The following is a 22051-nucleotide window of genomic DNA, read 5'->3' on the forward strand; positions in this document are numbered from 1 at the left end:
CCCTGGGAGATGGAAAGGTGTATCAAAGCAAAAGAAAGCGTCAGAAGCTATTTCTTCCTTCTCTCTCTTTCTCTCTCTCATTGTTTTGGCACGTTGTGTATACACCCATTTTAATTAATTATGAACGATATGCCTTGCAAGGCAGTTCTTTGCCTTTTGCAGGAAACTTTTTTAGGGGAAAATCATTGTAAAATTAACACGGTGATGAGGAAATAAGGCAAGCAAGCAGTATTGTGTACAAACTCAGCTGCATTTTCGTGTGAAAGAAAAGGAAGACTTTAAATTCATTTCCAAAATGCTATGATGAGCTCATCTGGGCCATTACTACTTGATTTCTACCCTCCTTACAAGTTATCAGCCACTCTGTGTATTTGACTCATAGCACAATTGGGCCCCACTCTGATGATTCTCCCTGGCAATGCATAACTAATTGAAATGTCCACCAAGAAGGAAAGCGGGCTTCCCTCTCAGAACCTCAATCTTTCCTGGAGCAGCCATTGTTCAAGTAAGTATCAGGGTGCCACTGAGGTCCTAAACCACCCCAGGTCAGGAGGATTTTTACAAAACTTGGTTGAAAGGCATTTTCTTTTACTACAGTGTTTTTGTATTTGAGGCAGGGGCAAAGGTGAGAAGACAAGGTTAAATCAAGATGACACAGCTGTAATACTGTAATGACAGTTACATGATTGGGGGGGCGGGTGCAGATTCGGACACCCCAGTGTTGAAATGAAGTTTTCACAGAAAGATATCCACAGATCAGAACTCACAGCCCCGCACAGTTTGATTCAGTGAATGCTTATGGAATTCCCGAAGGCAGAGAACGGCTTGATTTGGGATCCAGGACCACCCACACCATCCAGGATGTTTCTTACAAACTCCTGAGACTGACTCCAGATATCCTGAAACAGAATCCTCTGCTCTGTAAGGAGGCTTTCTGGGTGATTCTTAAGCACACGCAAGTTTAAACCACCTGAGACCTTTGTCTGTTTTACTCATTAATGTATCCAGATGCCTAGAATAGCAATTGACACAGCTCAATAAATACCTGTTGAGTCAAGGGCCTAAGTGACACAGGCACTGGGAGGCTCTAATTACATGGGTATCTTCCACACCATCTTACCCAAAATGCCATCATAAAACAAGTATAACGTGAAGGGGACCAAAGTTTTGCCACCCCAAAGTATGCCTTTGGGGATATTGATTTTAAGCTGGTTAGTCAAAAACAAAAGACTCAGAAACTTTTACCTTTCTGCCTAAAGGAATTCAGATGGAAAAACCTGCTTAAAGACAGGAATGTCACCTTCATCACCTTCGCATTATAATAAAAACGAAATACGGCAAACTGGAAGAAATCTAGCAAATACTATTCATTATATTTGAAATCTAGCAAATACTATGCATTATATTTCCTTGTCCCATTGTTTCTGGATGGCCCAACAAGAATGTGTTTACCACCTATTTGCTCTTATCTACATGTCTATTAACTGAAATTCCTGATGCCTACCTCCTTCTACTTTGTCCAAAATGGCATGTAAACGTCAAGTGCCCATTGTCTTATGAAATTCCCTCAGGTACACCCATGACGAATTTTGGACATTTTCTCTTATTAATCGGTCTCATGTTAATTTGATTAGCGCAGCTAGAACTTGGAAGGTAAGAGCAAAAATTATTTTTTGTGCCTCCATAAATGTCATATGCCCTAAGGGACCTTCCTAGCTACGGGAAGCTCTCCTAACTGCCCAACAGCCTCAGCAAATTGTCTTCCCCTTCACATGACTCTCTCTGCCTGTACTTAACTGCAAAAGCTGTGACAGAGACCAGCCTCACAACTTTGCATCCTTAAAAAACTGAAAAAAAAAATAAAATAAAGGGATTAATACAACCAATTAAGGTATAAGTAGGAACCTAGATCCAGCATGGGAGATCATATCTCTCTGCTCACCACCCATAACTGAAGCTAGGCAAACTTCTGTAAGACAGTTTTACTTGTAGGCAGAACAGCCAAGGGATCAAGTGTCCTTCCTAATCATTCAAACCACAGGAAAGAGAAGGAAAAGAAAATGCAATATTTCTCTTGTGTGTACAGTGTGCTAAAACTGAATTTGATGATTTATTAAGAACCCACTGCATCCTTAACAGATGAAAGGATAAAGAAACTGGTAGATCTAGACAACATAGAAATACTACTTAGTAATACTAAGGAAAAACGATTGATACACACATGAATCTCAAATGCATCATGCAAATGGAAAAAGACAACCTCAAAAGGTGACATACTGTACTATCCTCTTTGTGACATCCAGAAAAACGATAGGGAGTGGGGAATGGATCTATGGCTACCTGATTAGGGTTAGGAGTAGGGGACAAGTTTAATTACCAGGACGTATGTAGCACAAGTGAATTCTTTGGGGTGATGGAACAGTTCTGTATCCTGATTGAGTTGAACCTATGCATGTGTTAAAATTCAGAACTGTATCACCTCAAACCAGTGAATTTACTGTATGTGAATCATATTGGAAAATAAGCCATTGCATATATAATAGAAACTCATTAGGTCTCTGAGGGCCCTGAGACAATTTCCTTCCTTTGATCAGTTTATCACATAGGAACACGTATGAAGTATGAGTGTGAAAGTCAGGGAACACTGCTGTACCACAGGTCTATGCTAAGGACATCGTACCTGGTGCCAAATTTAGCATGTTATCAACTGGAAACCATTTTGTAGAAAATTCCTTTATTATAGTGCAAATAACTTTCAGCAGTGACATAATAATGTAAGAACATATTTAGCACATTTTACACCACGCAGTAAATAAGAAAGTGTTTCTTTGAAAATATCCCATCAGAGGAACATTATTTCTACATTAACGCCAGAAAATGCCAAAACTCTTTCTCTCAAGGCAACAGAGCTTCCTCCCTCTTTTGGATATTTTCTTTTCAATACAAATGAAAGGATTTGCCATTTTAACAAATCACCATCAATTCTAAAAGTGATCTGTTAGGGGGTTTTGAACTGGGGTTGGCAAGATTTGAGATGGGGTTTCGAATTAAAAAAAATAATAATTTTAAGACAATTCTGGGATAGCCCAGGAAGTAGAAGTCACTTCTATTAACATTTAAGGAGATCTACACACTCACTCCAATTTTGATGCAGAAATGGACGGATTGTCTAAAGCTGCTTTTTATTCCCCCAGAGCCTGATTGTTACTTACACTCCTAGGTTTTGGTCATATTGCAAAATGAGGGCTCTCATTAGAAATAACTCCTTACATACCCAAATGCTTTCCTGTGAAGCTTTAAATTGCACTTTCCATCCTGAATTCCCACCTTAGACCTCACAAGCCAATGGGAGGATATGAACATTGTTTCCAGTTTACAGCTAAGGATTAGTACAGCTAGATTAGGCTCCTGCTGATTTAGCTATATCTGAATCAGACCAGCATGTCATTTAGATGAAGTCCAATAGGCTTAACCAAGAGGTTCCCACTGACCTCACAGAGAAAGGAAGGGTTAACAGTGTGTCTTTACACTAAGCTGCCTAAGGGCTTGGCTGCTAACCAGTCTGCTGATAGGTAGAGTACAGTGTCAATTCCAATCAGTTACACTCCCACCTCCTCTAGTTTCTGCTGAATTATGCAGTGCATGGGAATGGATGGCCACCCAAAGGAAACCTCCACTGGGAGTCTTCCAGAATCAAAACCCCTATAAACAGTATATTTCAGGGTGCCCTCTGTCTCTCTACAAACATTCCTCCTCAAAATCTAGTGACTACAAGTCACGAGAAGTTAATCACAGGCTTGAAAATACCTGGAGCCACAGAAGAGCCCTCTTCACGGAATATGGCTGATTAAGTCAGCTGGTCCGTAAAGCTTTTCAATGCTCAGCCAGTCTTGTTGGGTAAAGTATCTTCTTATATAACACAATGGAACTGTGCTAAACAGTTTCAAAGTTGAGAAGAATCCAAATATATCACCTATAAAAAATTCACAATTTTAGTTTGCCTCTTCTTAGACTTTGGTACTGAAACACTATCTACATTCTTGACACGTGAATATGACGTGGTCACTTCAGTGCCTCTGCATGTTGTATAAAAATACTCAAAAGCAAAGCAGGACAAGGACGTGTCATAACAAGACACAGTATGCTGTACAAACAAAACCTAAATTATAGATAAATACACCCCTACCCCAGCACCCCTTCTCCTCCAACCCACACTTCCTGACCAAAGCAATACCAAGAGTCCTTCTCTCTAGGGCCAGTGCAATTTGGGGAGTCTAGCACCCAGAACTCCAATCATCCCGGGCCTTGTGGTCACATTTAGTGCAGGGAAACGCCTACAGCTTAATTGGGAGCATTCACACTATTGGTTGGACTCAAAGACCTGGAGTTCTGGGCGTTAACCTTTCAGATAAACTAACGGATCATTTCCTAATCTGGAGCCCATCTTATCCTAGTTTCTCAGAGGGGCCCACAAAGTAGGAAGCATCCTCTACTCTGAAGCTGCAAAGGCATTGCTTACGGATACTGGTGAGGGTCACATAATAAAAGAGATACATGAGTTAATAGCTTAAATTGATGTAAATTATTTGCAAGTAAGCTATGTGGGGCTATTTGCTTCTGCTTTACACGACACTCCAGAATCATTTTCATATTATACTCTTAACAGTTTATATAATAGTTATTTAAAAATTGTCTATGCAATCACCTCGTATGTTGTCAATTAGTTTAATAGCAACTTAATGAGCTATTATGTAAATCTAGGGAAAAGTAGCTAGTCAGTCTTACGGAAGCCAATACTGTGCTAATTCACAGTAAGGAGAAAAAACAATGTAAATAGAATTTTACATAACTCTCAATAACTTGATATGCAGTTTTTTATCAAAATGTTGCAAAGCCTTCCCAAAAGCACTTACAGCAATTTATATCAAGAGACCCTAAGATTAAGGGCCTGGAGGATATAATTCAATTCTTTAAGGTAGAAATTCCTCTGTTTCATAACTGTAATATGTACTTTTCCCCCTCGTGCCTAAGACATTTGTACATTCAAAGTTCATAACTTGCTGTTCTTGAGACATTAATCATTGTCTACTACATATGTTGAGTATAAATAAATATGAGAAAGCTTTAAAAATTTGAATTAACATTATGCTGTGCAAAAAATCCCCCCAAAACAAAAAACAATCAAACAAACCTTGAACAACCTACATTCTATGTAAATACCCTGACTAAAATGTTGGTTGTGCTCTGCAATTCCACTTCAGTGCAGAAATGAGTTGATGTCGGCGTACCGTCTCTTGTTGCTGTTGTAAGTCTTTAGCACTTTGTTTCTCAAGATCACCTTGCTTTGAAAAGATGAAGAGCTTGCTACCAAATCACAAATCATCACAAATCCATTTCCGTTTAGTCTGAATAAAATCCAGCATAAATGTATTACTTTGTTCTAGGAATAATGGCTCGGTGTCTGTTCCGACAGCTTCCTAAGGGCAAACCACAGTTGAAGTTGTCATTTTGGGTTTAAACTACACAGAGAGAAGAGACAGGGAAGCCTGCCTTTTGTTTTCTTTTTAAGTCTCCAGATCTTGTTAAGACACTTCTTCCAGACTCACAGTCAGATAGTTGTGGCAGCTGGTCCTATATAAAAGAGATGGTTTAAACAACATCAGCCAAGCTTAGTGATCTGGAGGTCCCCATTTATCTTTATGGTGTCAATTGCAGATAATGTTTGAATGCGGTGGTAAAAATCAAAAAGTTGATGTCCATCCACAAACACTCTGAAACGTGGGTGTTCACAGAGAATTTCCACCTGGGAGAAATCAAAATAATAATCTTAGTTCACAATTTCAACGAACCTTGTTGGGGAAAACAAACAAACTTAATTTTAGAGAAAGAAAGGCAATATCTTCATTGGTTCTCACATGTTGGAGTGCATTGGAATCATACAGAAGGCTTGTTAGAACATAATCACTGTGCTCCGCCCCCAAATGTTTCAATTTAGTAGGTCTAGGGTCAGGTCTAGGAATCTGCATTTCCACCAAGTTCCAAGGTTATGCTGCATTGCTGGAACAAGGAACACACTTTGTGAATCACTGTTCTACACTATTCAATATTCTTTAAAGATTTAAAGTTGCTTATGCTTTAACATTTCTCCTTTCACCTTGCACTCCAGAAAGTGATGTCAAGTAGCATAGATTTGTTTATATGGCATTTAATGCCTCCCCTTTCATCCCATGAACAATTCTATGCTACCTTCAGAACAGTCCCTCACAAAACAGAACTGGTACCCATGAGTAGCATGTAATAATAGTCTAGACACTAAAAGCTGTTAAACACTAAAGCAGAGAGAAGGTTACACAGTAATTACCATTGGACCAAGGATGTGTAATTAACAAGGCTTTGTTAGGCCAAACAAATATCTTATGGTCAAAGCTTTTTCTTCTTCTTTTCCTTAAGTAAGTCACCATAGAGATTAATCATTGGTTCTGTGCTATGTATTCATTAAAAGCATTGGTATTCAGCACATAAGGAGAGACTCCATGTGTGATATTAGTTACATTTCATTTCATATTATTACTAAAATTATCACCCAGAAGGGTCGGCTTCATTTCAATTTTGTTGTTGGGGAGCATTATATTCCTCTTGGCAGTCAGAAGCTCTGATTACTCACACTCATGAGCTATGCATTAAGCTTCATAATTAAGAAACTGTCACTGTCAAGAGGAGCCTAAGGGGCCATTAGAATCCTGAAGAAGGAGGGCCGGGGTAATGGGTAGGGATGCTTTCCTGAGACTATGATTGAGAAGGGCAACAATCTTAATTCCATCACTGATGTGAAAAGTCATCGATTCTTTTTCCCCCAGAATGTAAGATGGGAAGAAATATAATTACTCTTCATAAGGCATTTGTAAATATCTAGATGAAGAGCAACAGGTAAAAAGTCGTTCTGTTTTATTAGGTGTGTATGCAAGGCGGAGCTGAGCTGTCATTATTGTGATTTTTGTGAACAAGTTGTAATGTAGACAACTTTATTACCAGGTCTGACATTTGAGTAAATCTTTTCCTAACACATTACTGACTTGCATCTAGTATTTGGCATTGTCCTTCGGAGAGGAAAGTGTTGTTAATGCTGCTTAATTGGATGGGAAGTTTGGGCTATGCTTCCTGCCCTATAGACAATGGGGAGCAAATCTATACTCATTCAGGCCCAAGGGAAGGAATCTGTCAGTCCACACAGTAGACTTAACCCAGAGAGGGAAATAATGACATGGCCAGTACTCATCAGCAAAGGGAACAAGAGAAAATGAAAAAAACGATAATCACTATAATTCTTTAAAAGGCCATACTTAATAAGGGTTAGTTCTACCTAAAGGTTGAGCAAAATGAGAGGAAAATTCATATTTATTAATCAATCAGATATTCTGGAACAGGTATCTATTATCTACCTAGTACTATGTTGAATACTACATAGAAAAATATTCTTAACAATCTGGACATGTAAATATGGATTTATTTACTAAATGTATCTGCTAAATAGCGCCAAGAGCTACCATGGCAAGTATTAATTCATATCAGCAAACACAGCGCTTTTGATCTTTTTTTGTTTTTTTACCACCGAGTGACAAATTTCCTGGACATGCAAAAAATTCTGGCTGCTTCAAGTGTTCTTGGCACACTAGAGGAGTAGAACATCATCATGCCAGGGTTAGAGCTGAAACACTCGAGGTACTCACCCTGAATGGCTGTTCTGGGATGAATGGAAAGTAAGGGATTGCTGATTGTTCTTCACCCTTTTGACCAGACACACATGAATTTCTGAGGAGCTGCCTTTCTGAGAACACAGCTCTGAGTTCAATTGCCACATCGGCTGGAGGATCTTCTGACTCACCACAGGTCAAGCTGATGGCAAAGCTGATAAGAGAATTGTCTCACTTATTCAGGGTTGGATATAACAATGTTTAATAACGACCCAGGCTCCCGCATTTCATCCTTCTTCTCAGGGTTTGTCTGCTTTTAAGGGGACACGGCTCTTTACACAGGAGGTGAAACTATGTATGTATGGAGAAATAGGATTACAATCAAACTAGTTAATTTTGTTACCTAAAGGAGATTCTGGTGGAGTTGAAAACGACTAACATTAGGGATTTCAGATACTCCAAACCACCCAACCATCTGTGTCTTAATCCATTTCAGAATTCTCAAAAACCACCACAGAAATTGACCAGGGGAAATAATATCCTGTAAAGTTTAGTTCTCATTTATACTGATAGTTCTTGTTCCAAGCACCATGTTTAAAAACCATTAAAAAAAAAATCCTTTGGCCTCCCTAAGGGTCAAAGAGAAAATGATGTGGGCCTATATTTATAATCTCTGATATAAATAGCTGTCTGGAGAAATGATGGCTGGGATTCATACACATTCTTTTCATGGGAACATGGTACTTTCTTGGCACTTTCAACTAGCAACACTGGCCACAGGGAGAGGAAGAGGAGTGAGCAGGCCCAGTAAACAGGAGTGAGCAGGCCCTTGCCACTGCCTGACAGGTCTTGGGGTGAGGAGGACTCTGCCTCTGCTTTACCTCTCAGGGTTGAGGTGAACGATGCCCATCACTAACACCTTCTTGCCTGGTCTCATGCCACCTTTAATATGCCCACAAAATGGAACTATCTGCAAAGGATGAGAGGAGAAACAGGAAGTTTACAACCTGTAAGGGAAGAGCCAAACCCTCAGATCCTGAGGACCTGACCCACTAGAAAATGCAATTAGAAAGGAAGAGGGTGCAGGCAGAGACACAGACAAAATCAGTTACCAGTCGTGGGAAGTACAAGTCGTCTTGAACTGGAGAGCCCAAGGAGTTGTTTAAATGTCCATCATCTAGTTTCTAAAAATAGAAGCACACAGATTGGTTTTCCAAAGGCTCTTATTTTGGGGGTGCGGGTGGAGGGTAAGGGAGGGAGCCGGTAAGAATCTACACGAATCTAGCGAAGTCCAGCAGAATACAGGCAGTGTCTGCAGATGCTGCCGCCTCCCAGTCCAAAAACCTCTGGAACAAAACCCGTCCTTTGTACCCGGGAGCTAAGCCTCTGAAGATCCCTAGACTTGATCCCTAGATCTAGATCAAAATCAAGGTCGAGACACACCGGGGAGCCAGAGCCCCGCGACGTAGGAGGGCAGGCCCCTCTCCAACCGTAAAGGCTTCTGGACCCGCTGTCACCCAGGCCTGTCCTCCGGGACGTGGCTGAAGTGGAGAGGCCGCGCTCAACTTCTCTCGGGAGCCGCCAGCGCAGACCCATTTCCAAGGGGGAATCCCCGGGACGTCTAGGGTGGACGCGGGGCGCGCGCCCCAACACGCGCACCCTCACACGTGCAACGTGCACACACCGGGCCGGGGGCCGCACAGCACGGAGTGGGCTCTCGGTCACCCCCACTCCGCCGTCCGCCCCAAACACCGTCCCTCGGGCCAGCGGGCCCCCACCCCGGGGCACCCTTGCCGCCTCCCTCCCACCCCCCAGCCGGCCGCGCACAGCGGCTCCTGCTAACAGGTACCCGGGCGCCTGCCCACGCGGGGGCGCAGGGCTGGGCCTCAGCTCCTCTCCACCGCAGCTCAGCTGGAGCAGGCTGCACGGCGTGCGGGACGGCGGGAAGGGGGCGCCTCGCGTGCACCCCGCCACACTTACCACTACGGCATCACTGTCGGCCACCGATCCCGCCATCTTCCTGCACAGCACGGCGGGGTGCCCTGCTGGCCGCCCGTCCGCGGGGGACGTGGGGCGCGGCGCGCGGGCGGTGATCCCGGGGCGGTCCTGCGCGGGTCGGGAGCGCGGGTCCGAGAATGGCTCGGGCGCGCACACACTCGCGGGCACGCGCGCGCGCACGCGTGGGGCCCCGGCGCCAACCGGGCTGGCAGGCCCAGGAGGAGGTGGAGGGGAGGGAGGCGCCGCCGGCCGTGAGGTCGGAGGTGGCTGCAGCTGCCCGGACCGCGGCTCCCGAGTCCGTGCAGCTTTCTGCCTCAGGGTGCTGCTGTCGCCACCCGAAGAAGAAAGGTGGCGAGGGCCGCACTGAGCCGGCCCTGGGTGGCATTTAAAGGCCGCCGGGTCCCGGCTCGGGAACCGGGAATAGGGCGGAGACCCGGCTGGGCTGCCGCGGCTTGCTCAGCTTGCCCTGCCCCTCGGCCATTGGACAGTGGAAGGAGACTGGGGCGGGAGGAACGGGCCTGGTCGGGTCGGGGCGTGCGTGAGGGCGAGGGCCATGCGGGACCGAGTGAGGGTGGGTGGGACTGGGGAATAGGGAAGTGAGGGGGCCTGCCGGGTGACAGGTGCTTGTGACATCCCTGCCCCTCCCTTCCAGCCAACCCCTTCCTTCTCGGGCTAAGACCTGGGACAGGTAGGATGGTACAATCCCGAGTCAAAGGAAGACTGGGGCTGGTGGTGGTATTCCAGAACTCGAGATTTCTTTCAGAGAATTCCAAAAAAGTGGAAGAAAGAGTCTTTCGGCTGTCTGGGGTAGAAAGATAATGAAAGGTCTCTGGGCTTGCATAAGTAAATATTTGGCCCAAAAGCCAGAGGCAGAGAGGATTCCCGGTAGGAACTTTTATATCCCAGGAGATTAGATACAGATGTCTCTCCCCTGTGGAAGCATGGGCAAGCCTGGGGGTTCCCGGAGGCTCTTTCAGGCAGGGGTCCGGCTGAGTCTTACCAAATTGAACTGGGCACAGCCACTGTCCTCAAAGAATCTCCATTGGACCCTGTTTTTTTTACAAGACATCTGCCCAGTTGTCTTGTAAGTTTGTCACTGAAAAATCTCCTCATATCCTTTGTGGAGTAATTCCCGGGGGGTGCACCTCTCTTTATTCCAAGGCACAAATTGCTTTATGGCATTTTCCACATTAAGATGATTATGCAGCTTCTCAGATAAAGCTGGATCAACATACCCTCTATTAGGTGACATCTTGGCTTAAAAATTCCATTATGTGAATCACCAGGGTGTTTTACACTAATAAGCAGAGAGCACGTGTGACCTACTGCAATTCTAGAGGGGCCCGCAGAGGCTCCCTTCCAGCCACTGGTGCTGGAACGTCACTGCAGCTTTTGTGTCTTAGCTTTCCCTTTATGGACCAGAGCTAATTGTGTTAATCTCAGTTGAGTAGGGAGAATTACCTGCACACTCTCTGTAAGCCAGAGTCATTTGTGTGTTCTCTGAGTTAGACACTGAAGTGCAGCACAGTTGTGGCTCACATTTTCTCACATTTTGTTTACCAATCTTAGGTCAAAGTCACACCCTACTGATTATTTTAAAGTATTAGGCATCTATAGGAAACTGTTGATATAGTGAGAGTGCACTTTGGTATACTTCAATTTCTGAGTCTGGTATAGGGGAAACCTATTGAAATTGTCATTAGCTAACCTAACTAAAAGTGACATGATACATCATGGTGAGTAAAGAGCCTGTGCTCTCGGTTCAAATCCTGGCTCTACCATTGACTAGCTGGCTGATCTTGGACAAATTATTAAACTTCTCTGTGCCTCAGTTTCTTCATCTGTGAAATAGAGAGGAGGACAATGGTGATGACAATAATGTCTGTCTCGTGTTATTGGGAAGATTAAGTAAATTGGTTCCTGTACCTTCCTTAGAATGGTACCTGGCCCACAGGAAGCACTTATTCTACAAAAATACGGAGTGCCTGCCTTGTACCAGATAGTAGGGATCCAGTATGGATTTTTTTGTTGAGCTTACATTATAAGAGGGAAGTGTAGTCAATAAACACATATATGTCAGCTGGTAAAAGTGTTAGAAAAAATAATAAAGTGGGAGAGAGAGAGAGATAGGAGGTGGGGCATAGGGTGGTCAAGGGAGGCCACCTATAGAACAGTGATGTTTGAGAAGACCCCTGAATGGAGGGAGGGAGTCATTTGGAAATCTGGAAGAAGTTGCTGGCAGAGGGAAGTACAAGGGCAAAGTCCCCAGGGTGAAGTACATGTTGGGTGCAGCAAGGGTGCAGCAACTGAAGATACAAGTAATTAGAAATGGAATAGACCATATAGACCACGTGAGGCTTGACTTTTACTTAGGAGAGATGCAAGGACACTGGACGTTTCTGAGCCACGGAATGACATAGTTTGCCTTCTGTTGTAGATGCATCCCTCTGGCTACTATATGGAGTGGCCCTTGTGGGGACGGTCGGGTGTAGGGGGCTGCGCAGAAGCAGGGCTTAGGAGGCTCCCGCACCGGTCCAAGCGAGATATAATGGCGGCTTTGGCACAGTGGAAGTGGTGAAGAGGTGAGATGCCGTGGGGCCTTGCTAAGTCCTAGCTGTTGCCATTAGGTCGCTTTGAGAGTCCATATCAACTTCTAAGCCTCAGTTTCCTCACTGCAAAATTAAAGGGTTGGGTTCATTCATCATTCCTTTGTAGCTCTTTGAAAATTCTTCTGGTTCCTGAAAAGCTGTGTAAGTAGCATCTCAATTTAAATGGGTTTGAGAGTAGGTGCTGCTGAATAAAAATAATCTTGATAAGTGGTTTTGTGGGGGTGAAGAATAGCCCTTTGATTTATTTTGTAAGTAGAGTTGAAGATATTTGGATTGCGGGAGATGAGTTTTTTACATTTGGGGAATGTAAAGAATAGGAAAGTACTGAACCTGCCCACAACACTGCAGCAGGGAAAATTGCCTTTTATTCCAAAAATGCTTGATTCCTTCTCAATCAATATATAGAATGATTCATTTTGAATATGGAGAGCAGGGAGAAAACCTAAATGAGATTTTTGTTATAACTACAGCTGAGCAGTGTCAAACTACCCCTTACAGGGAAAAGTCATTAGCAAATTAATGAATTCTATAACTTAAAAACATTTTATTTTTTAGTTGTATAGTGAAGGATAGACAAACTTTGCTCTGTGCTTTGATTAGAAGCATTTACTTGTGTCTAAAACTCATTAACTAAGATTCTGATTCTTATGAATTGCAGCAATAGTGATATTTCATGATGAACTGCATTACTACTGGAAACTAGTAAAAAGGTAAAAAAAAAAAGGAGGGAGCAGTTAAACAGATGATTAGCATCAAAAAGGAATATAAAGATGTCTTTGAAGATAGATTTTGCTAAATGATCTACCCAGATGAAAAACAGTAGATCAGTTTCTTTTTTTCCTTCCCACTTAATATGTTTTATTCAAAGGTTTTACATGCAGAATTTCTCATATTGGGAGAAGAATACAGCTTTGACATCAATTCAGCAGCCATTTTATGAGTATTGCTATGTGCTGTGGAACCTTGGACCAAAAAGAGATATTTGAAAATGCATGAGTCTTGTCCTCATGGGAGTCCGGCCCTCGAGGAGCTTACAGCTCTCTCTCGGGACCAAGGCAAAATGTAGTGGTGGGTAAGATAATAAAGGCCTCAGACATATAGCCTGAGCACTGAGAGTTGGGGAGATTCACTCCATTCGGAGGATTAAGGCAGCTCTCTGGAGGAGATGGCATATCTCTGACCACATGCATAGTAGCAACTTCCACCGTCCCACACAAGCAAGTCTTCAAAGACTGCATTGTAGTTATATTCATAGTCTGAATTCTTTTTTTCTTAATTTATTAAATTTATTGGGGGATAATATTGGTTAGTAAAATTGTATAGGTTTCAAGTGTACTTTTCAATGATACATCATCTACATATTGCATTGTGTGTTCACCACCCAGGGTCAGTTCTTCTTCCATCACCATATATTTGACCCCCTTTTCCCTCTTTTACCAACCTTCCTCCTCTCTTACCTTCAGATAACCACTAAACTGTTGTCTGTGTCTATGAGTTTTTGTTTCTTTGTTTGTCTTGTTCCTTTGTTGATTTCAGTTTCATATCCCACATATGAGTGAAGTTATATGGTTCTTGACTTTTTCTGGCTGACTTATTTCACTTAGCATGATAATCTCAAGATCCATCCACGTTGTCCAAAATGACAGTATTTCATCTTTTTTTATGGCTGAGCAATATTCCATTGTGTACATATGCCACATCTTCTTTGTCTAATCATCTATCGAAGGGCACTTTGGTTGTTTCGTGTCTTGGTCACCATGAATAATGCTACAGTGAACATTGGGGTAGGCACGTCTTTACAGATAAATGTTTTCAGATTTTTTGGGTAGATACCCAGAAGAGGGATTGCTGGGTCATATGGTAATTCTATTCTTAATTTTTTGAGGAAACTCCATACTGTTTTCCGTAGTGGCCGTACTAATTTACATTCCCACCAGCGATGTATGAAGGTTCCTTTTTCTCCACAGCCTCTCCAACGCTTGTTATTATTTGTCTTGTTGATGATAGCCATTCTAACAGGTGTGAGGTGATATCTCATTGTGGTTTTGATTTGCATTTCCCTAATAAATAGTGAAGTTGAGCATGTTTTCATGTATCTTTTTGCTGTTTGTGTGTCTTCTTGGGAGAAGTGTCTGTTCAGGTCCTGTGCACATTTTTTAATGGGATTGTTTGTTTTCTTTTCGTTATTGAGTTGTACAAGTTTTTTATATATTCTGATATTAGCCCCTTATCAGAGGCATTGTTTGCAAATACTTTCTCCCATTCAGTTTGTCGCCTCTCTGTTTTGTTGATGGTTTCTTTTGCTTCGCAGAAGCTTTTTAGTTTGATATAGTCCCATTCATTTATTTTTGCTTTTACTTCCCTTGCTTTTGAGGTCAAAGTCATAAAATCCTCACTGAACCCAAGGTCTGTAAGTTGAGTACATATGCTTCTATGCAGTTTATTATTTCAGGTCTTATGTTTAGGTCTTTGATCCATTTTGAGTTAATTTTGGTACATGGTGACAGATAGCAGTCTAGTTTCATTCTTTTGCACATGGTTTACTAATTTTTCCAGCACCATTTATTGAGGCTTTCTTTTCTCCTTTGTAGGAGTATATTTTTGGCTCTTTTGTCAAAAATTATCTACCATACACACTTGGGTTTATTTCTGGGTTTTTAATTCTATTCATTGGTCTGTGTGTCTGTTTTTCTGCCAATACCATGCTGTTTTGATTACTGTTGTTTTGTAGTACAAATTGAAGTCAGGAAGTGTGATACCTCCAGCCTTGTTCTTTTTCCTTAGGATTGCTTTGGCTATTTGAGGTCTTTTGTGATTCCATACAAATCTGGTGATTTTTTTGGTTCTATTTCTTGAAAAAATGCCATTGGGATTTTGATGGGGATTGCATTAAATCTGTATATTGCTTTGGGTGACACGGCCATTTTAACGACGTTGATTCTTCCAATTTATGAACATGGAATATCTTTCTGTTTCTTTGTGTCTTCTTCAATTTCTTTTAATAATGTCTTATACAGTTTTCGGTGTATAGGTCCTTCACATCCTTTGCTAAGTTTATTCCTAAGTATTCTATTCTTTTTGTTGCAATTGCAAAAGGAACTTTTGGTTTTCTTTCATTTCTTTTTCTGAAATTTCATTGTTGGTACAGGAATGCAGGGATATTTGTACATTGATTTTGGATCCTGCAACTTTAGTGTGTTTCTTTATTGTTTCTAATAGTTTTTTGTGGAATCTTTAGGGTTTTCTATACAGGGAATCATGTCATCTGCAAAAAGTGACAATTTAACTTCTTCATTTCCAAGTTGGATGCATGGCCTGAATTCTAAATCCACTCCTCTCTGTGATCGGGCAACCAGTCTTTAGGGCCTTATTCCTGAAGACTGCCTTTGCTCTCCTGCCCTGGTCCACACACAGACATGTGCCTCCTTCCCGGTACTCTCAACTGTCTTCTTAGGCTTCCGCTGGGCCCCGATCCCCTAGGCCTGACCTTCAAACACTTGTTTTCTATCTGTGTATCTACACCTCGGCTAGGGGAGGGTTTCTCAACCATAGCACTATTGACATTTTAGGCTGGGAAATTCTTGGATGTGGGGGGCTGTCCTATACATTTAGGATATTGAGCACTAGATGCCAGTAGCATCCCCCCTCCCAGTTGTGCCAACCAAAAATGTCCTCAGACACTGACAAATGTCCCAGGTGGGGGTTGGGGGGAAGGGGGCAAAATTGTCCCCAGTTGAGAACCAGTTATCTAGAGGGTGCTTTAAGATTCCTATTATTCATGTTCACATATATATTATGAAATTGATGCAATCTAATCTAGAGTAGAAAGTTGCACGTCAGAAACACCTTCCATTTTTATTTGGTAAGTCATCGCTTCCTGGCATGCAGGAGCACTTAACAAATGGGTCCACAAAGAGCTCTAACACGAAGGAGGACCTGTGAGGGCTCCGACGGATGTAATGTCTTTGTAATATGGAGAAATCTGTGTGAATTTTGCATTCTGTTCCACAATATTCCACGTTTATTTTTGATATAATGTTCTCTGTAGTCCCGTACATACAGTAAAACCCAAGCATCCCAAATGTTTACCTTCTTTCTCCCATGGCTTGATTCTCTCTCTCCCCAACCCAAACCCTAAAGGGTGGTTGCAGTCCACTTTGAGGAAGAAGACACTGCACAGTTTTATGGGTCAGTCAGTCTTTCAATTCTCCATAATTGTTTTTGTCAGGCCACTCTCTGCTCATAATAAATATTCATGTGGGCAGCAAATTATACAAACTCAGCACTCTTTTGTTTACCTGGTTAGGTAGGAAGGCAAACATTTATCAAGCTATTTTTCTATCTTTCAATACATGATTAAAGTTCGTAATTATTTTGAGAACTCTGGTCACGGTTATCAAATAATTACGTTAGACACACACACTAATTTGAGTTGAGCAAAGTAATTAGGGGACAACCATAAAACTTGGCAGTCAATGCCAGTTCCTAACATTTCATTATTTTCGGTTTATTTATGAGGAAACTAGAACCAGCCTCCTGCTTGTGTTTTAATTAGTTGGCTCAGGAAGGATTGAGTTCAGAAAACCTCCATGCTAAAGAGTAATGAGCCCATTCCCAGGAGGAGTTCAAGGCTTCAAAGGTCCATGCTGCTTCCTGCCCCCAGAGATGTCACTGTGGGCCTTTTCACCTGTCTGAGATGTCACAAGAGTACACCCCCCCTCCCCCCGCCCCCCCCCTCCCTGGAGAGAGTCATGCCTGTGAGAGGTAATAAGAGCCCTGGATGATGGGGAAACAGAAAACGTTCTGCCCAGGGAGACAGAAAGAACACTGCTTCCAGCCTTCTGAACGGGCAGCATGAATGAAAGATACTTGAAGATTTTTCCCAGCAGGACTCTGTGCATCTACTGAGAGCCAAGGACATGCTTCTGCGTCTTCTCTCCAGCCTCACCTTTTGGCAATTACAAGAGGCGGATCTGTTCTTCTGCCAGTCTTTACCAATCAGGAATGTGACAAGCCTGTGTGGCGGTGCCCTGGGACTAATTTCACTCTTCTCATTATTCTGGATGTTTCTGTTTTCATTTGCTCATTTACAGTCCTCCTTTTTATTGCCTCTGTGATTTTATTTTCTGGTTGTCAAGTGGCATAAAGGGTTTCTTAGTTTTGTAGTTTCATGGCAACTTGCTGGGTGGAGGGAGACCAAGATTCAGATCTAGCAACCATTTGTAAATCCTGACTAATGGGGAGGAAAACTCAGAAGGCATGCTGCCAGGTGGTCACTTGATTTTCAGAGGAACCGTGTTTAGGTGGCACAGATTTCTGGACTTCTTAAAAGGTGAACTGCACAGAGTAGGGATTAGTAAGGCACAGCTTCTGAACAAACCACCAGCCAGGGGACAGCTAGAAATTTAAACTTGACATTAAACTTGACTAACCAAGGTGATTCAGAGAAAACAGACTTCATTTATTTATTCGATAACTATTTATTGAGCTGGGCTCCATTTTAGTTGCCATTATGATCCTTGCTCACATCCTTAAAAACACACACACACACACACACACACACACACACACACACTCCTACTTAAAATACTTGTCGTCCTTTTCAATATGTTTTTTAAGGATATCCCTACTATCCTCATATTATAGATTCCTCCCATGCACATTGCCTCTTCCGTCTGATGATATTCAGAATGGGTCTAAGAGCTCCCCCAGCAACATGGCAACGTAACCCAGAAAATAAAAATGGAATGTTTTGAATTCAGAGGCTAATTCCATTCTACCGCCAATCAGATAACATGTTTCCTATCTCAATTTAGTTTATCTGGTATGTGTTGATTTTAGGCCTAAATTGTTCAAGTGATTAATTTATCCCATAGAGAAAGATTAAGTGAAGTGTTGAAGAAATATTTTAAATTACAGAAGAACTCTAGATTGCCAGTCTACATTGATTGGTGATTACATTTCATTCATTCAAAACGTTGGCCTTGGTTGGCTCAGTGCTGCTCCCAAACCTATAAATTAGTTGGAATTCTAGACATTCAGGAGGGGCAAGACTTTTCAAGATTGCCTGGTGTGTATGTGTGTGTGTATGTGAAGGCAGGGTGGAATGGGGAGGAAGGGAAATTTTCAGCTTTTCTTCAAAGGCAGTCCTCATTTTAATTACCAGGAATAAACAAAAGTAACTTGGGAAGAGGAAACAAAGTACGTAGCTGTTTGTGCTTTTTTTTTCCAATTTCATCAATTTAATGTCATGAAAACTTTTTTTTTAAAAGATGACTGAAGCAGATTAAATATCTATATTTTTTTTTTGTCGTTTGTTTGTTTGTTTTTTAAGATTTTATTGGGGAAGGGGAGCAGGACTTTATTGGAGAACAGTGTGTACTTCCAGGACTTTTTTCCAAGTCAAGTTGTTGTCCTTTCAATCTTAGTTGTGGAAGGTGCCATTCAGCTTCAAGTTGTCCTTTCAGTCTTAGTTGTGGAGGGCGCAGCTCAACTCCAGGTCCAGGTCCAGTTGCTGTTGCTAGTTGCAGGGGACACAGCCCACCATCCCTTGTGGGAGTCGAGGAATTGAACTGGCAACCTTGTGGTTGAGAGGGTGCACTCCAAACAACTGATCCATTCGGGAGCTCAGTGGCAGCTCAGCTCAACGTGCCTTGTTCAATCTTAGTTGCAGGGGGTGCTGCCCACCATCCCTTGCAGGATTCGAGGAATTGAACTGACAACCTTGTGGTTGAGAGCCCACTGGCCCATGTGGGAATCGAACTGGCAGCTTTCGGAGTTAGGAGCATAGAGCTCTAACCGCCTGAGCCACCGGGCCGGCCCCAAATAGCTATATGTTTTGAAGCTTTCTCTGTTAACAGATGATTTCCTTGACACTGATCTGGAATCTTCCCACATACAACTGGATTCCTAGCCCATTCTGCCCACTTTATTATACATCAGTCGAACGGCACTTAATGATACCAAATAGCTCATTTTCACAGTAATCCCGGTTTCTCCCCTGGACAAATCTGTCCACTTCGTTCCTGCCCCTTCAGACTCCTCCCTACTCCTCCCATTAACTCTGAGCTCTCCTCCTGGTGAGATTCTTTCTCCGCAGCTTGTCTTTGGCAAGTTAAAACAACAAACACATCTCATTTACATGTGTGTGTAAACTCCTGGGAAGGCAGGAGCTCCTGTCTTTCTAGAGGCCAGTACTCACCCCTTTCTCTCTTACTCATCATTGACAGACTGATGCCACAGCCAGGACAGGCTGAAAAATGACTATCATCCCATTGCAAGCCAAAACAACGTAGGTAACAATTATTCTAGAGAAGTTACAATTAAGGGTTGGCTGTAGATAATTTATACAGATTATCCAAAGCCAGGTGATAAGCTTTAAATAGAATTAAGAACAAGTGAGCTGTGTGAGAAGAGAGGATGGGTAGAATTTCAGAGTATGGGCAGGTTGAGTGTCTTTTCCAGGTTAGTGATGCTTTCAATCAATGTACAATGTTGTTCATTCTTGGCGCCCTATTAGCATCTCATAAAAGAGCCACAGGTTCACACAAAATCCCTTAGAAATTTTTACACAATGCTAACATAGAACACCTCTCAGGAATCTGAGTACCCACACCTTTTAGTAAATTGTAATTCAGTTCCCTTCTTCAATGTCGAGCTTGTGTTCAGTCAGTGTGATCTTTTAGAAACATAAATTGTGTAATGTCACCCCTTCTTAAAATCATTTGGTGGGTTCTCATGCTATTTACAATGAACCCCTAATTCCTTTCCATGGCTTTTAAGGCCCTACAGAATCTGGCCCTAGCTCTCTGACTTCACCTGGAGGGCCACACTCTCCCCGGCTTACTATTCTTCAGCCAAACTGGCCTCCCTGGTGTTCTTCCATCAACCAAGCCCACTCATTCCTCAAAAACTCATTTTTTGTTTGTTGTTCCTCCTGCCTGGAGGCACTTTTCTGGTTTCTCATCATTAAATTGTTAACTCAAATGTCACCTTTTATGAGAGGCCTAGCCTCTCTTTACTGTGTACTCATCTTCTCCATGGCATTTACCTCCATCTTAATTGTTTTGTTTATTACCTGATGTGGCCTTTCCACACCAGAGGGTAAGAACCTTGAGAGCACAATCTTGTCTTTCTTCTTTGTGGCTGTGAGAAGTGGGCATGAAGATTTACTGATTGAATGAATGAGTGAATGAATGAATTGATGAATACTGCACAGCCACAGATCTGCAAATGAATTGCTGTTGAGGACTCTCAGAGTTATTGAAGACTCCAGGGTCCTGAGGCCAGAGTCCACTCATTTCCCTCCTGTTACACAGCGTGACACCAGTCAGTCTTCCTTGGGGTGACATGTGAAGACTCTGCTCTGAGGTGTCCATCTCACCACTGAGAAGTCTGGATTGTAGGTGCCATATGGGTTATATGTAAGTTTATGTTAGACATTAGCCAAAGTTGTCTAACCCAATTGAACCTAGTTTAAAATGTTAGAAAAGACCCTTGTAAGCAATGAAAAGTTGAATGGGTAAGATCAAGCACAGAAAAGGTAATAGTGGGAGTGAAAAAAATCCCAAAGTGCAAGCATAGCAATATAATGGCTATATTAACAGTGTTATTGCTTCCTCATCCTGATTAGTAGAATCTCATACTCTATAAAGTATCCTGATAGTGAAAATTAACTATAACATCTTCTCTAAGAGGGATGAGCAGTGAAGGTGATGCCTTTCCAGATTACTTATTTAATTTTAACTAACAAGCACTAACATAGTGTTCACTTCTCTGAACACTTGACAAATGCCTTCGTAGGTTAAGTTCTCTGGAAGCAGTAGTTCAGACAGAGTTTGGGGTGTGAGATATTTATTAGAGATTAACACCTTTGAAGAGAAAGGAGAGAAAGCAGGGAGAAAGAAGTCAAATTGCAATGCAGGTTCAACAAAGCCTCGACCACCCTGGCAGGAAACTTGGGGTGATCGCTGCCTGTCTAGGTGTCCTGCCTCAGACCAGAATGGCCTGCCTTTATACCCCCACTTTGCTCAGTCACCAAAGGTGAGCTCCCCAAGGGAGGGCATGGCCTTAGGCAAGTCAACTCTCTGCAGCCGAGACAGACTGGAGTTGTCCAGAGCTGGAATTTGTCTGCTGACTATCCTCTCTGCATCTGGGCAGCAAGTTCTCCCTGGAAGGGGGATGTGGCAGCACACTTCTGTGTCTACTCAAATATTAATTCATTTACATGACAACCCTCCGAGGTAGGTCCTTTTATAAGTCACATTTTACAGATGAGAAAACTGAAGCCTGGAGAAATGAGGTAATTTGCCAAACTAGGTCAGGGAGCAGAGCTGAGATTTGACCCAGGCAGTGTGGCTCCAGAATCAGAGCTCCTAACTACCAATTTCTGCTGTCTTTGCTGTTACTTCAGAGAGAGGGTTGAGGATAGCCTAATAATAAAAATAGTATTGGCATTGCCCTTTGACGTTATGAAGTGCTTCTACATTAGTGCTTTAGTTTTTGATTTAGTTCTTTCTAAGGTAGTGTGTGCATGTATGTGTGTATGTGCGTACATGTGTGTGTGTGTGCGCGCGCATCTGTGCACGCTCACGAGCACCTTGCCTTGTACTGGTGCATTTACTAAGAACAATACCAAAGGGTGATAATTTGGGGTTGTCTACTGCACTCAATTATTAATCTTGCCTGTAAAAATTTGAGAATCAGGACTAGATGCTGAGGGACAATGACTGGGCTTGAAATCCTGCACAAGAT

At 42.5% G+C, this 22051-nt stretch overlaps 1 protein-coding gene across 5 annotated transcripts; it reads right to left on the reverse strand.

Annotated features, from left to right (window-relative positions):
* Window positions 1–2713: 2713 nt before the first annotated feature.
* Window positions 2714–10171, reverse strand: LGALSL (galectin like). Of its 5 annotated transcripts, XR_013994684.1 has the most exons (7): window positions 9672–10171; window positions 8804–8875; window positions 8573–8661; window positions 7728–7905; window positions 5607–5803; window positions 5289–5477; window positions 2722–3973 (listed from the first exon to the last, which is right to left on the reverse strand). XR_013994684.1 is itself a non-coding variant. In XM_081069636.1 (5 exons), exons 1-5 carry the CDS (start codon window positions 9705–9707, stop codon window positions 5660–5662), a joined length of 519 nt encoding a protein of 172 aa, XP_080925762.1. In that variant the 5' UTR covers window positions 9708–10162; the 3' UTR covers window positions 2714–5659. The 5 variants fall into 5 exon arrangements, 2 of the variants coding, with proteins under 2 accessions (XP_080925762.1, XP_080925763.1); XR_013994685.1 differs by having other exon boundaries at window positions 5206–5803; window positions 9672–10164; XR_013994686.1 differs by having other exon boundaries at window positions 5192–5803; window positions 9672–10152.
* Window positions 10172–22051: the final 11880 nt, after the last annotated feature.

This window comes from Rhinolophus hipposideros (assembly GCF_964194185.1).
Source record: "Rhinolophus hipposideros genome assembly, chromosome: 12".
Classification (NCBI taxonomy): domain Eukaryota; kingdom Metazoa; phylum Chordata; class Mammalia; order Chiroptera; family Rhinolophidae; genus Rhinolophus; species Rhinolophus hipposideros.

Bases quoted from the DNA above. Each gene is read 5' to 3' on its own strand.
- LGALSL (XM_081069636.1), bottom strand. From the start codon at position 9,707: ATGGCGGGATCGGTGGCCGACAGTGATGCCGTAGTG. The intron at 8,662-8,803 runs GTAACTGATTTT...CATCCTTTGCAG, and splicing joins ACTTGTACTTCCCACGACTG to ATAGTTCCATTTTGTGGGCA. The intron at 7,906-8,572 runs GTAAAGCAGAGG...TTCTCTTATCAG, and splicing joins GTTCACCTCAACCCTGAGAG to CTTTGCCATCAGCTTGACCT.